Raw genomic sequence first — 16,046 nt, forward strand, 5'->3', positions numbered from 1 at the left:
TGTGTGCCTGTATGAGTGTGTGTGTGTGAGAGAGAGAGAGAGAGAGAGAAAGAGAGAGAGAGACAGAGAGACAGAGAGAGAGAGAGAAAGAGAGAGAGACAGAGAGACAGAGAGAGATAGCTGTCCCATTTAGGGGTGAGCGCTCAACTTATTCTCAGCCTCTAACTGAATTTACGAATCTCTGCACCGACAGCTGCTCACAGCTTCTCTGTCCGTGGTTGAGAGCAGCGCTAGTTTATGGCTTGAACAAATGTTTAGAAGGCAGTTTAGCAGGGTGTTCAGTTAGCAAAATGTCAGCAGTAGATAACTCCCCTCCTCCCCTTTTCCAGGGCCTATGGCCTCCCCAGTTAAAGGCTTTTGACCAGGTTTATAGTTCCAGGCATGGATCCCCTCCAGTGGAATAGACCTGAAATTCAAAGAGAAAGCTGTTGGCTGCCTGACAGGTTGGTCCTGTAGCCTGTAGGGTCTACAGCTGGGTAATGAATCCATTGAACCACCTTAATTCATACTGTTTTGGTAATGGGGAAAGAGCAGGCCTCCTCTTTTTTTTTTTTTAAATAAGTTTGAATCAATGAATTATAACTATAGAATGAAACACATATTTTGGATTTTAGATTTCAAAACATTTCTTTTAATGGACAATGCTACACACACACACACACACACACACACACACACACACCACACACACTCTCGAGGGTTGGAGGGTAGCTTGAGACAGAGAATCCTGGAAATCTGAAGTCTTTGTAGGGAGACTGAAGCCTGGCTTGCTGTCCCTTACTGGTTGCGGGACCTGCAGTGAGTTTCCTAACTTCTCCGCGCATCGGTTCCCTTGTGTAGCCCAGTGAGGGGAGTTGATTTTCACCTCAGAGGACTGGAGATACCAGATGAAGGGTCTTAAGGCGTCAGGTCCGTTAGCTGCTACACAATTAGATTTTTATCACTGATGAGCTAACCAGCATAAAATCATACACCAGTTTTTCTTCACTTTCCCACCCTTAGAGCGAGTGCTGGGAAGAGATGAACTGAGGTCTCTTTTAGCTCTGAAATTGTGTGTGGTTAGCCTGCTCTTTTGCGCCTCTGGGTCCTGAGCCTCTCTGATGCGATGTCGCCATCTAGTGGCAAGATGGAGTAAGGGTTGGATGAGCCACCCATCCGCCCTGGGTAGACTGATAAGTCCCAGGGAACCACATTGCTAAAAAACTAGTTCCTTATAGCAAGTGTCCGAACGCGATGATAACACCGCCACACACTTGTTGCAAAGTCATAGGATGTTTGGATTATTTCTTGACTTTAGTTAATTCAAAGACATTTTAAGACTTTCTTTAGTTTGTTTTTAAAAAACTCCATCCTAGTCTCTTACTTGGAAGTAAGTTGAGCCTTACCTGAAAGAAGCACTGGCCCAGGTGCTGGATCTGAGTGAGAGGGTTTAAACGCTGCCTAGCTACGTGAGCATGGACAGTAAGCCATTCAGGCTTTAGTTATTCTATAACGGTGGGGTTTACCGAGATAATCCATATGGGGCACTTTGTATGGTGCCTCGGGCACAGCAAGTGATTAGGTATTGTTACTGTCATCATCTCAATGTCCAATACCATATGTTTATAAGTATGTTCTCAGGTGCTTCCTCAAAAGATACCCACGATTTCCCTTATAGTTTAGGTGTATTAGCTCAACCTTCCATCTACTCCTCATGGACATTCGTGTATAGGCAGAAATTCTCACACCTTGGTGGTAGAGAAACCAGATAGGTATCAAACTTGGCAGGGGCCATTAGGCAGTCGGTTCAAGAGATGCCAGGAACCCACGCAGAGGTTCCCAGCAGCTGCTACAGCTAAGCAGGGCTTCCCATGGACTTGGAGTTCCTACAGAAGCTTTTATTTCCTCACGACAACCCTTTGTCCCGAGCCTGTTGTTGGGAAATTATCTTACCAAGGAAACCAATAGGGAAACAGATTTGATTTCCATAAGTAGAAAAGCAATGCTTTCTCTCTGTGTGTATAAATTACTGTGTCCACCCAGGAGATGAGTAAGCTTCTTGTAGCCTGGTCCCTCGAATGTTCTCAGGCTGGGATTAGTAAACCCTGCCTTCCAGTTCTGCCTCCATCTTTTGTTGACCATGGCCAAGTTCACCAGCTAGTGCTCCTCCTGCAGGCCATAGAACCAGTTCTGATAAGTGAACTAAAATGACGTCTGTTGGCCTACGTGGGGCAACTCACAAATGCCAAGAGAACTAGAAAATGGACAGTGGTCAGAAGAAATAGTGTATCTTCAGGGTTCCTGCAGGAGAATGGGAGCCATGCCTGGGACTCCAGCCAGAAGGAATTTTTATTCACGCACTTAAGATCTTTTAAAATTAGCCAGCATGGTATTAGATATCATTATGGCATTTTTGAAAGAAGTGTGTTTGAGTAGAGGTGCTTCCCTACCATCCTACCTACTGGCCCTATACCACAACTTTCTACCATCTCACCTGCTGTCCTACACTCCAGCCCTCCATCACCTCATCTGCTGTCCTGTACCCCAGCCCTCCATCACCTCACCTGCTGTCCTGTACCCCAGCCCTCCATCACCTCACCTGCTGTCCTCTATACCCCAGCCCTCCATCACCTCACCTGCTGTCCTCTATACCCCGGCCCTCCATCACCTCACCTGCTGTCCTCTATACCCCAGCCCTCCATCACCTCACCTGCTGTCCTGTACCCCAGCCCTCCATCACCTCACCTGCTGTCCTCTATACCCCAGCCCTCCATCACCTCACCTGCTGTCCTGTACCCCAGCCCTCCATCACCTCACCTGCTGTCCTCTATACCCCAGCCCTCCATCACCTCACCTGCTGTCCTCTATACCCCGGCCCTCCATCACCTCACCTGCTGTCCTGTACCCCAGCCCTCCATCACCTCACCTGCTGTCCTGTACCCCAGCCCTCCATCACCTCACCTGCTGTCCTCTATACCCCAGCCCTCCATCACCTCACCTGCTGCCCCCTTCATACCCCAGCCCTCCATCACCTCACCTGCTGCCCCCTTCATACCCCAGCCCTCCATCACCTCACCTGCTGTCCTCTATACCCCAGCCCTCCATCACCTCACCTGCTGTCCTCTATACTCCAGCCCTCCATCACCTCACCTGCTCTCCTGTACCCCAGCCTCTCTTATTACCTCCCCAGTTTCTGTTCCCATTTTCACGTCACTGTGCCCCTCTGACCCTCCTTCCTCTGCTTCCTTAGTGCCTCTTTCCACCCTCTCTTGCTCTTCTCTCTGGTTTTCTAGCTTTATTTGTATCTCTGTCCATTTGTATAAATACAAGTATTCATTACAAACTAGGACCCACAGATGAAAGACAACATGTGGTTTTTGTCTTTCTTAGCGTGGGTCACCTTGCTCAATATTATACTTCCCAGATCTACCTATCTTTATTTTTTTTTCCTGCAAATTTCATTTTCTTTACAGCTGAGTAAAATCCATGGCAAATTGGTACCACATTTTCATTACCCACTTGGCAGTTCATGGACATTTAGGCGAATAGGGTAGCAACAAGTATGAATGTGTATGTATGTCTGTAGCAGGATTGGAGTCCTTTGGATGTATGTTCATGAGTTAATAACTAGGTCTTAAGGTCGATCTGTTTTTAACTTTTTGAATGACCTCCGTGTGGATTTCCATAATGGCAGTACTAGTGTGCACCCAACCCCCAGCAAATAAAGCCTCCTCTTTCCATACATCTTCAGAAGCACCTGTTGTTAGACATCTTGATGTCACCCACACTCAGGCAGGGAATTCAGTACAGAGAGTTTGGCACAGTGAAGGCTAGCAAGAAAGACAGCCATGAAGAGTGTAGCGGGTTCTGGAGAAGGCAGGGAGTCCCCAAAGGCTGGGAGTAGGAGGACCGAGGATCACAGAGGCTGGGGATAGGAGGTGCTCAGAGGGAATACCCATCGCTGTGTAGATTTGGGGTTTGAGGAGTGGACACCCCGAGGCTCTGCTGCCAGAGAAGATGTCTGGCTTGTGCAGGGCCTGCCGGGCTAAGTTAGGAGTTCTGATGGAAATGCTGTCAGAATAAGAAGAAAGCCTTGCTTTGGTCGCCCTATCATCTCTGCTACTTTGAGAGCAAACAGGAAGGATGCTAGAGAAGTAATTTGCATAGAGACTAGCACGCAGTCTTAGAATTACAGAATTACAGTTGAAGGGCTGGCTTGGAGCTGAGAGAGAGAAAATGCAACTGACGGGATGAGCAGGGCACAGAGCCAAGAGCACAGTGTGCAACCCTCTGGCTCACTCTCCAAAGCCCCTCATCCCGGTGAACTCCACATGAGGTCACTTATCTGGTCTGCCAAGAATCGGTGAACCCTGAATGGGTGAATCCCAAATGACTGATAGGTGGTAATTGGTGTCTTAGGAAATTAGTCTTTTTAGCTCCTGGGGTACCAAGGGCTTACAGTGGCCCAAATTCCCAGTGGTCACTGTGGATGATTGGCCAAGAGTAGATCAGTGGCCCAGTTCCCTCTGAAGAAGCCCCCAAGAATGCTCACTTAGCGGGGGGCATGCCGGGGCAATCTGGAGATTGTCTCTCCCACCATAAAGAAGGTGTCTCCCCAAAGTTACCCTCTTAATTTCCTTCGAAATGCTAATATTTTCAGTTGAACACATATATATATTTATGCTACATGTATGATTGATTCTAACAATGTACACACTGTGGGGTGGCTGTCAAATTTAGCACATGGATTCAGGCCAGCTCGCTGCTTTTAATTATAGTTAACATGTACACTAGGACATACTCCTCCTGTCTAATGGACCCCTGTGGCCACCATCTGCCCAGATGCTATTGTAAGGATGTAACTTTGAGAAATCTTACATGCTGTGATTTGGACATTGGAAATGATAATGAGTCATAACGCTGTTTTGTAGGGAACTGTAGCTCTGGTTTAAAAGGGCTCTAACTGTAGATGCAATACATTTGTTAAGTAAAGAACAGTGTTCAAGGAGGAATATTGCCCCAAGTTCACCCCAGCACTGCTCGGCACATCTGAACTGCCTTTTTGGGGCTCCAAGGTTGCGCTCCAGGATTCTGATAACAGAGGTTGCTATTTTCAACTTTAATGAACTCTTTCCAATACAGAGAAGGTTTTGTTTGTTTGCGTTGTTGTTGCCTCTGGTGTTTATTAGTTCAGTCAGCCTCTGCTTTGCCGGGCCAGCTCCCCTGTGGACTTCACACTCTCCTGAAACAGTCTTACCTCCCGAGAACAGTGAGATTCGAACACCGTACTGTTTATTTGAGATGGACTGCGGCTCTCTGCTCACTGCCCCTGTCTGCCTATAGGTTACCCTCTCCATGCCCCCGAAGCCTACTTTCCGTATTTCAAAAAGAACAACGTGACGGCAATTGTGAGATTGAACAAAAAGATTTACGAGGCGAAGCGCTTCACAGACGCTGGCTTTGAGCACTACGACCTGTTCTTCATCGACGGCAGCACCCCCAGCGACAACATCGTGCGAAGGTTCCTGAACATCTGTGAGAACACGGAAGGGGCCATCGCGGTCCATTGCAAAGGTGTGCTCGAGGTCTGAGGGGCTGTGCTCGGGAAGGGCGAACCAGAGCAAGACCTGAGGGTGATAGAGAACAGCGGGGTGCTTTCTTTTGTATCAGACTGTTGGGATTTGAGCCTATTTGAATAATCCCTTCCTAAAGGAAGGATTAATCGGATTAATCGCCTTGCTGGTGGCCCGGCTTTCTTGACAAGTCAGAGTTTGTAGTTTTTCTAAACCCAGGCTCTGAGCATTATAAGTAGGGGAGGTAACACCGGGGTGGCCACAGGCTGGAAAGATCATCTTTCCTTTGGGAACGTGTTAAGAGGTAAACGTTGCTGGCCCCTTGTCCTCTTTCCTTTCAGAATTATATTTTCTCCATACTCTTCCACTATCTGATGTTTAGTGCTTCCGTGTTGGAGCGTGTGTGTGTTCACGTGTGTGTGTTCACGTGTGTGTGTTCACGTGTGTGTGTATGTGTTCACACGTGTGTAGGCCAGAGTTCGTAAACAGGTGTGTCTTCCTCAGTCTCTCTTCAAGGTGGTTTCCTTTTTTCTTTTTTATTGTTTTGAGACAGGGTCTGTCACTGAACTAGGAGCCTGCCTTTTTGGTTGCACTGGCTGGTCAGTGAGCTCCAGGAATTCTCCTGTCTCCCCCTCTCGATTTTGGATTATAGGTGGATTACAGTGCCTGGTATTATTGTGGATCCTGGGGCTCTAATCGCAGGGCCCCATGCTTGTTTGGCAGGCGGTTTACTGACTGTTGTCCTAGCTGCCCTCCCTTGCTTTGCTTCAATGGTTTCTCCACCCTCTTCTACCCCGACTCCACCCCTCTCCTAAGTCCTATGTCTTATAGAATGGAGGGTCGTCCCACCTGTTGCTTGATGTGGGGATATCTTCCAATTAACTGGTTTAGTTGTGCAAGATTTACCTAGCCTCTGGAATGGACACCCCGATCAGAGTATAGCAAGTGTAGGCCTGTTTGAACAAATCAAAATGCAGGATTCCCAGTTAAACTTGAGAGTTGCGTAAACGTGGAAAGCAGCTCAGATTCCGCCGCAGGTTTTCCAGTTTGGCGGTCTCAAGATTTCAGCTGAAATCCCGGGGATGGAGCCTCTAGTTCGCCTCCCGCAGCTCTTCACAGTGCCGCGAGGTGGCGCTGCTCACACGGCTTTGCGTCTACAAAAGGGTTTTTGTTGCATGTTATGCAAATCGGCCAGTAGGTGTTGGGGATGGTACAGTTCTTTTCATGTGCGGAGCGCTGCTGTAACTGCCTTATTCAGACAGTGTGGCTTTGCTTCTGACAGAAATTAAAATACCATTTTGTAGGCCCTTGTTTCTATGTTTAAGATCTGAGTAGGTGGAGGAACTTTGCTGAACATGTGAGCTGTAGCAGCGATGCGAAGCTGCATTCTCCCAGCAGCCTGGAAGCGAAGTGCACGTGGCCCTGGATTTAGGGATGGCTCCCGAAGTGGGGCTGCAGCTGCCTTTGACGCAGCTCTTGTTCGGCCCTCCAGGACAGTCCTTTGGGTTAGGTGCTCCGTTCTCACTAGCTTGCTTCTGGGCTCTCTTCCCTAGGCAGGGAGCTGGCTTGTTCTGAATGTATTTCACAGGCACCCTAAGTTTGTTTTATTGTAACCCCCCGGCAGGAAGGAAGATACTCTAAATAGAATCTTGTGCCAGCTGCCTTTGGCTCCCAGGCTGTTGAGATAATGGGCCCCAAGAAATTGAATTTTCCCGCAGGAATGTCGTGCTGGGAGAAGGAAAAGGCTGAAGCTTGGTGCCAGCTAGGATAGCGCTCTCTGTCTCTCTCTCTCTGTCTCTCTCTCTCTCTGTCTCTCTCTCTCTCTCTCTCTCTCTCTATCTTGTGTATGTATTTCACATCACTTGACAGCTTGTAGGATCAGGGTCACTTGGCAATTCTTAAGGGGTCACTGAACCTTTGTTCCTCCACCCACTGAAGCTTGTTGAATGTATCTCCTTTTCCGATTTCTACCATCAAATGTATCTTTAATTAGAACACTGCCAAATGGGTGACTGAACCTGGCTCGTTTTTGTGTGTGTGTGTGTGTGGGGGGGTGCTCTTGGGGTTCAGGCCCTGTCTGACCTTAACTATTGTGGTATCAGTATTTCCATATTGTTAAAGTTTGCTCAGACACAAGACAAGGCCCGTGTTTCTTGTGTCAGCATAACTCGAGGCTTGAGGATTGTGGTGGTGGAGGTTTAGTAGGAGAAGAGCCTGTCATCTCTTTCAAAGTTTCAATGTATAGGTCGGTCTATCTATCTATCTATCTATCTATCTATCTATCTATCTTCTATCTATAAAATCAGCATTTTTTCCTACGAAATTAATATGGCCTTTCCTCTAGTCAATTGTTTTACTAGGTCATGTGTCTTTGTGTGCTTATAAGCCATATTTTGGCTCAACAAATTCGAGGGTGAAGGCAAAGCTTTCATTTTTTTTATTTAAAAAATATACAGTATTTTGTTTTATCATTTCCTCCCTCCTCCAACTCTTTCTCTATCCTTCTTATCTCCCTACCCACCTACCTTCATGTTCTGGTTCTCTCTCAGAACAACAGGAAAACAAAACATGAAACTCAAAACAAACAAAAAAATCAACAAGACAGAAAAAAGTTCAAGCAAAATAAAATGAAATGAAAACTCCCTACCCCCAGAAAAACATGGCCAACTACTTCTGGGTATGGGATCTGCTCTGAGGTGAGGTTGACGTATACAGTGAGATTCCACTGGACTGAACTGATTTCCCTTTGCTGGCGGGTGTCTATTGCAGATAGCTTTTCACTTGGGGTGGGGCCCCATGTTCACTTCCCCTCTCACTGATGGGACCCTTTCTAGCTTGACTGTGTGTGCAGATCTTGTGACTGCTGGGACAACCGCTGTGGGAGTGCTGGCCCAGCCCCTGTAAGCTCCCATGTGTGCCTCAGTCTTCTTCTGCGGTAGATGGTGCAGAGAGAAACCTTGGAGCACTCGGTCCTAAATGGGATAATTTTTTAACCTCCCCAACTCCCCACCACACATCTCACACACACACCACACACACACCCCACATCACACATATACACACATACACACATCACACATACCATATTACACACACCACATCACACACACACATCATCCCCCCCCCCACATACCACATCACACACACACACACACACACACACACACACACACACACACACCGAGGTTCAGGGATCTAAGTGGAAACAGAGGTGGTGGATGACGCCAAGGAAACTGTCTTCCAGACACTATAGTGTCTCTCTTGGTAGTTCATCACGTCTAAGACATACTGGGGAAAGAAGACTCTGCGGTTAAATATTCTTGTTACAGGCTTTCTCTGTATATCACTTACCTGTGAATGTTTGCCTCTTAAGAAATGAATATACTCCAAAGCTACACAGAGAAACACTGTCTTGAAAAACCAAAACAAAAAAAAATATCAAAAAAGAAATGAATCCACATTTTTCCCATCGCAGAGTTACTCCCCCATATTTCCAGCGTCACTTCTATAAGGTGTTGAAGTGAGTTCTCATGGAGGACGTCACATTTGCATGTGATGATGTGATGCTCCTTAGATATCAGGTGGCTTCATCCCCCCCCCCCCGCTTGTTCACACATGTAGGAGTCTTCTGTGAGGTCACGTGAACCTTTGCTTTAATTGCAGATGTTTTATTTTTAATGGCGTACTTAGCTACCTGGGCTTGCTAATTACTTTGACATCTGCCCTGATTAAGTCAGCTTAATTTTCTGGAGAGTCAAGTGGCACTTTGTGTTTTAATTGCGCTAAAAAGAGGTGGAAGGGAGCCTCCTATCCTTTGCTAAACGAACTCTCCCGGGGACTGCAGAGAAGGAGACTGTCGTGTGTCAACACGCAGGGTTACACAGAGGCATCAGACACAGCCTCGTGCAAAGGGATGAAACGCACAAGCCAGTGTCCGCGGTCCGCTCTGTGGTGGGTTACAGGGCTGGCTGTGGCTGTGAGACAGTTTCTAGCAGGAATATTAATCTACAGTCCAGCACGGCTGCTATTCCCTTGTGTGCATATTGATGCCCTATTGGGGATCCAAAAAGGACTGGCAGTCTGAAGCGCTTGGAATAACTAGGGCACTGTGCACCCTCGCCAGGCTGAGCCAGGGAGCCCTTTAATTACGGATGCTTTCACATCTTTGCTAAAGTTTTAATAGAAACTTAGCGAAGTACTCCTATTCTGTTCCCTGTGGTAAGAGCTCCCAACTATTGAGTGCTAAGTAGGTTCTTTTTATAGACCTAAAATTATAGACTCCTTGCGAAAGGGGGGAAGCAACTTCAGTTTCAGAGAAATTTGAAAATTTGCAGCACCACCTTTCGGGTACGAGGAGGATGGGGGAACCTGGCTGGGGACACGAGGCCCCTAGCTCCCTGCATGAGGAGCAGTTGGGGGCGACTCCGTGAAGAAGCCCACCTGCGCTGCAGACAGGGACCCATCCTGGAAAGCCAGGAGACTGGCTCATCCTGGCGCCTGCTCTACTGTGCTCGGTTGCGTTTCCTCCATGCAGTCTGACTAGCCTTGTGAGCTCTGCAGAGAATCGTCCTAACGGTTTCTCCACACTGAAGCGGGAGTCCAGCGCGACTGTGTTCAACTTTACCCTCTTATTGATGTCCATGTTTGATCTGGGACAAAAGGGTGCTTGACGTAAATAGGGCACACACGCACACCTCATCTTATAACATGGTTGTGTGCTTTCAAAACGCAAAGGTGAATGGGAGGGCAACACCAGGCGCCAAGGGCATGAGCGGGGCCGCCCTTTGTCCTTTCCTTTTCCTGTCTGATGCGCATTCTAAGCAGTAGCGCTGTCAAGTGGCTGGACTCCTTGTGTTGGGTAAAATCCTTTTTATTCTTCCCCACATGAAGTGCAGATTTACAAGCAGGGTATAGGTACCCATAGCAGGGCAATTTCATGGTGGGCGATGAGAAGGAAAATGTCTATAGACGCTCCCGGGAAGCAGTACTATAAAAAGGTCAGATGGCTCAGTGGGTAACGATTTGTCGGGGCTGCCTACCTGAGTCTGATTCCCGGATACACACGGTGCAGGAGATAACCGGCCCTTGAAAGTTGCTTTCTGAGCTCTACACACACACGCATACCACAGATAAGTAATGTAATTAAAATAACTACGGAAAACTGATTTAAAGACATTCGTTTTCTACATCTTGACACCTCTTTAATTAGATTGGGGTTGAAAATTGATAAGCAATATTGTATCTTTCACCATGGGACATTACAACTGTTTAATGTTGATTAAATAGTGTACATTTCATAGTCCTGGGAGATTAGATCATCTTCATTATTTGACCGAGGAAAGCTGAGAAAGGGGTCCTTGAAAATACAATATTCTGTTTCTTTTTCTTCAGTCAGTGGTTTTATTTATTTATTTCAGCACCAGGGATTGAACCCTGGTTCATGCATGCTTAACAAACTCCCTGTCACTAAGTTAGAGCCCTAGCTCTAGACTGTTCAGAAACAAAGCTATTAACTAGAGTCTCTCTCTCTCTCTCTCTCTCTCTCTCTCTCTCTCTCTCTCCTTCCTCTTTCTTACTGATAGGGTCTCGCTATTTATCCCAGGCTGGCCTTGAACCTCATGATCCCCCTTCCTCTGTCTCTTCTAGTCTAGGATTACAAGCATGCGCCATCACACCTGGTTTCCTTTTCTAATGAAATGTTTTCAGGAATGAATTTCAGGGTTAGAAATTTTAGTCATTTTAAGATTCACTGTGACCCAACCAAAATGTCTTTCTAATTCATCCGTCATTCCTTATTGCTGTGTCCCAGCCCCTCTTGGCCATCTTTGCACCCCTGCCTCTTTCCCTTCTGCCATCCCTTCCTCCCTCCCAGCCAGTTTCCTCTGCCGGATCCACTTGTTCCTATCCTGTCAGTCTCTTACCCTAAAAGGCAGGGCAGTTTCGTTTTGTGCTTTCCATTGGTGAAAGAAAAATGTAGGTGGTTTTGTTTTGTGTTGTTTTATCCCTTTTTTTCAGAACTGGGGATTGAACCAGGGTGTACATGCTTGGCAGGTGCTTTGCCATTAAACTACATCTCCCGCCTGAAAACTGTATGCACATGCATGTGCGTACACACACACACACACACACACACACACACACACACACACACCACACACACACACACACACACACACACACACACACATACACATGCACACTTTGGTTTTTCAAGGCAAGGTTTCTCTCTGTAGCCCTGGCTGTCCTGGAACTCAACTTTGTAGACCAGACTGACCTCGAACTTAGATATCCTCCTGCCCCTGCCTCCTGAGTGCTGGCATCAAAGGTACCGCCCATCAGGGGACAAATGTATATTTTTACATGAGAGAAATTGTGGGAACATCAGCCATGGCTGCTGTCATCGTGCTAGAATCCAGTGCGGTCCACAGACAGGGTCATCCCCCTGTTTTTGTGGATGCAGTTGCTACACTCGGCATTTCTTCTGTTTCCTTTTGCACAGCTGGTCTGGGAAGAACCGGGACGCTGATAGCCTGTTACGTCATGAAGCACTATAGGTTTACACATGCTGAAATCATTGCTTGGATCAGAATTTGCCGACCAGGCTCTATCATTGGACCCCAGCAGCACTTCTTGGAAGAGTAAGTACCCTTTCCCGTGCGACTGTACTTCGTTCTTGTCCCCGGTCCTTCCTACTTCTTGTTCTCTGGCTCTGGACCGATTATGAAATGGCTGCGTCGTTGGAGAGGGTGGCACCTTGGGTAGACTATTGTTGACTTGACAGCTAAGGTGCTCTGATCCCGTACGTTCTATCTCTCAGATCAGGTGACAGTGAGAAGAACACACCATCCCTGCTTACCCCCTTTCTGTCATCTTCTCTGATGTGGCTACGTTGCAATTTTCGTGTGTCATCTCACTTGGCACTGTTCATTCCCTTCTTTTGTTTGCATGCCTAAAAGCAGAATGACTTAAAAAAAAAATAGAAACCGTCACAGCTGGGGTCAGTCAGTGGGTTTAGTGAGACAAGCAAGCTGCTAGTGAAACGACAGCTTCTGGCTTCGTGCAAGAAGGTGTGGGGGAATGGAAAGGTAAGACGAGGTGTCCATCCTGGTCCAGGTCGCTGCCGGCTTCCTGCTCATCAGTCGGGAATTCCTTATACATTCACTTGTTCTTCTGTCTTTCCTTTCGACCCCAGGCCGCCAGGTGGAAAGGCACGATTTGTAAGAACGCTCTTTCTGAAACAGCTGGTTTCCCCTGAAAAGACGAAGCACTTTCACCAATTTACCGACAAATAGAGGGAGGAGGGTTTTTTTTTTTTTGTTTGTTTAGAGGTAAGGTAACGTTTCGAATAAAAGCTCTGTTTGACCTTGACCTCAATATGCAGCTGAGGATGACTTTGATGTCTCTGCTTCTACCTTCTGAGTGCAGGGATGGCAGGCGAAGTGTGACGTGCCGTTGGGGACTGAGTCCAGAGTGTTTCGAATGCTAGGCAAGTGCGCTAACCACAGGGCAACACTTCCGTCCTCACTGGGGGAACGGTGAGGATGTTCAGTCTACCTTGAACACACTCTCCATCACTCATATCTTAACGCAGACACTCCCATCCTTTGCTTTCCTGTTGGAATGACTCTGTTGACTGACTCTGTCTTTTCTAGAGAATGATTCTATTCTGACTTAAGTCAGTTTAGTTTGGATGAGTCGACCTAAGTTAGAAAGAGATCCAAGGAAGTTTTTAACATCTGAAATGGTTAAGAAGTCTGAGCCCGAGGGATTATTGGTCTACCAGTCCTCCAGGGAATAACTGCTAAGAAAAAGAGCATCACGAGATGGGCAGGAAACCCTCTGCCTGAGAGCGGGAGATGGAAGTGTAGTGAGTTTTAAAGAAAACTTACGCATAGATGGGGTCGTTAAAAGGACGGACGTGTCTGGGCTTTCCCCCCGTGGGAACAAACATAATTAATCTGTTGTTCGGGTTCATTCTTAATGAGACTCCCAACCACAGGCTTCCGCTGGTTGCCTGTTGTGCATTTTATGCGTCTGCAGCACGGGGTGCATGCCATGTGCCTATTATATTAATTGCTTGGTAATACTGAATAAGTGGCCTCCATATTCAAAACTCAAAACCCAAGTGTCTCTAGACCTAGTTGTTTAAGCCATTTTCTCAGTCTCAAAATGAGCAGTTGGAAGCCAGCTTCTTCGAAAGGTACACCATTCCTTCTGGTTCTCTGCTGGGCACAGTTTACAGGACCCAGGACAGCACTGTTTTAGGTCACGGTATTTTCCCCCTCACGGTGTCAGGGCCCACCATCCTCCCCCTTTCTCCTCGTGTCCACCCCCCAGTGCTCTCCCCACCCCATTTTTCTCTGCCTTCTCTCGTAATGGGACCAGAAGAAATTAGGGTCACGAGGCAGCTGTGCTCTGGCTTGAAGCAAGGCCTTTCATCTGTAGGTGCACACACTATAAGACTTTGGCAGCATCCTTCGATGTGAGTCATACTACAGTTTCCAAAGTATCTGCCTATGCAAACTGATGTGCGGGAATGACCTACTTCCACAACTAAGTGTTGTGATGCTTGGATCAGAACCTTCCAGAAGGCAGATTTCTTTTATACTTTGTGAGATGTTTTAAACTTGCATGGATTAATGCCTGTGAGGCTCATGGGTTCTCCCAGCCCTTTCTTAGCTAGCCTTCTTCGGTACTGTGGTCCAGGGCTATTCTGCCAAGTATCAAAGAACTTCTTACTTTCCTGTTCTCTCTTCTTTGGCCCTCTGTTTTGTCTTTTCCTAGCCTGTGATTGATGTAGCTCCTGGGGGATGTCATTTGGTGCAATTGGGATGCACATTGATTCAACAGCTGTGTATTATTTGCAGGCTTGTACCAGACAGTCTTCTTGCTTCCAGGGGGTAGCTGGTTACGCGTCAGCCAAGGTTCTTATGATAACTCGCCTTTCCCCTGGGAGCGGAATGCAGTGGGTGACTATGTGATAGCTTTTGATGGCAGGTGTCGTGACGATGTGATAGAGACAGGTGAGGTGGGTGACAGGTAGGGGCGAGGAGATCTCTCTGCACGGGGAGGTCAAGGAGAGCTTCACTGGTGAGTGCTGAGCACTGCAGGGCAAGAAGAAACAAGTCCTGTCTGCATCCTAATGCAGTCCACACAGGCTGCGGTTTCAGTCTGGAGTGAAGGCTATATAAACAAGGTACTACCGCAGTGCATGGCGACCCTGGAAACTCAGAGTTCGCCGGCAGGAGATCACTACTTCAAGGCCTGCAAGGCCCCATAAAGTTATAGGTGAGCCTCAGAAATACAGAGAGATACTGTCTCCAGAAAACCAAGTGATATAAAGGAATAGAGCGACACTTAGTGTCCATGAACTGTAATCAGCTGGGTGTGGGTGTTTGGGGGGGGGTCAGTGAGTTAACAAAGCTACCCCCCTGTATAACCTTCCTGAGCCCAATAAGTAGAGATCACCAGCACCCCACACCTGGTCTTGTGGTCTTCACCATTCAACACCCAGTTCTGACAAAGTGACTTTTGTTTTGACCCGCCACATCGCGGATGGACTATGCAGGCTTTTGAGCCTTGTCTGGGCAGAACCAAGCAGTGTGTGTACCCAGCCTTTTAAATTCCACGCTCTTTGGTGCTGTTGACAGGCATGTCTGTTCACTTCCAGTGCTATGTAGCTTTACAGTGTTTGACGATGTGATGTTTTGTTCTCTTGTTGAGTGGTTAAGTCGTTCCCAGTGTTGGCTAGCTTGGGTCTTTTGCTTGCACTGTTTGTTGGATGCGTACCTGTGAGAGAGCGGCTGAGTAATACTTAGCAGTATTAACTCTCAGTTTCTGGAGGTCTGGCGGCTGAGGGGATGAGCAGAAGTCTGCACTGGTGCAGGGCTTGCATGCAGTAGGGAGCAGAATGAGAGGCAATACAGGTCTCTGGCCTTTGAACTTTCCTTTGAGAGCAGAGGACTCTGAAGGGCTGCGCTGGATAATAAGTTTATTTACTTTCCCTCTCCCCGTCCTTCCTGTTATTTGTCTTAGCAACTTTATTTCAAATGCCCTTTTCCTGCCACTTTAAACACAGCACTGAGCTTTCTTCTAGGCGATTTTGTGTTAACAGCGATTTCTCTTTTGCTCTGTTCCTGTGTTGCCGCCGAGAGCCGACAAAAGGCTTTCTCTGTGAAGTGTAAACAGCTCAGAAGAGAGCTTGTCTCATCTTCCTTTCATCAAGCGCCCCTAACTTCCTCACGAGGGGATTCGGAGTAGTTAGTTTCTGCCTCTCTTCTCTGTCTTCCCAGTCACCTGCTAAGAATTAGCCTCCCAAGAAGAAAGATTTATATGAACTCATGGCCTCCGAGGCGTCAGCCCATGATTGCTTGGCCCTGTTGCCTGCAAGGCCGTGCATCCTGGCAGGCGGCCCCACCTGGTTATGACTGGAAAGCGCCCCACTCCGTGACTTAACTTCCCTGTATGTTCCATCCTCCCATGGGCCAGGAGCCA

The 16,046-nt window shown here is 47.5% G+C and overlaps 1 protein-coding gene across 2 annotated transcripts in view; it reads left to right on the forward strand.

Annotated features, from left to right (window-relative positions):
- Cdc14a (cell division cycle 14A) overlaps positions 1 to 16,046 on the forward strand; it is a 143,293-nt gene that overhangs the window by 87,472 nt on the left and 39,775 nt on the right. For both annotated transcript variants that reach the window (XM_041652770.1, XM_041652763.1), the window contains exons 9-10: positions 5,323 to 5,553; positions 12,052 to 12,190. In XM_041652770.1, coding sequence (XP_041508704.1) covers positions 5,323 to 5,553; positions 12,052 to 12,190 — 370 coding nt within the window. The remainder of the gene's footprint in view (positions 1 to 5,322; positions 5,554 to 12,051; positions 12,191 to 16,046) is intronic.

This window comes from Microtus oregoni, unplaced genomic scaffold (genome assembly GCF_018167655.1).
Source record: "Microtus oregoni isolate MIOR12 unplaced genomic scaffold, Mior012 000000F_ref0000247, whole genome shotgun sequence".
Taxonomy (NCBI): domain Eukaryota; kingdom Metazoa; phylum Chordata; class Mammalia; order Rodentia; family Cricetidae; genus Microtus; species Microtus oregoni.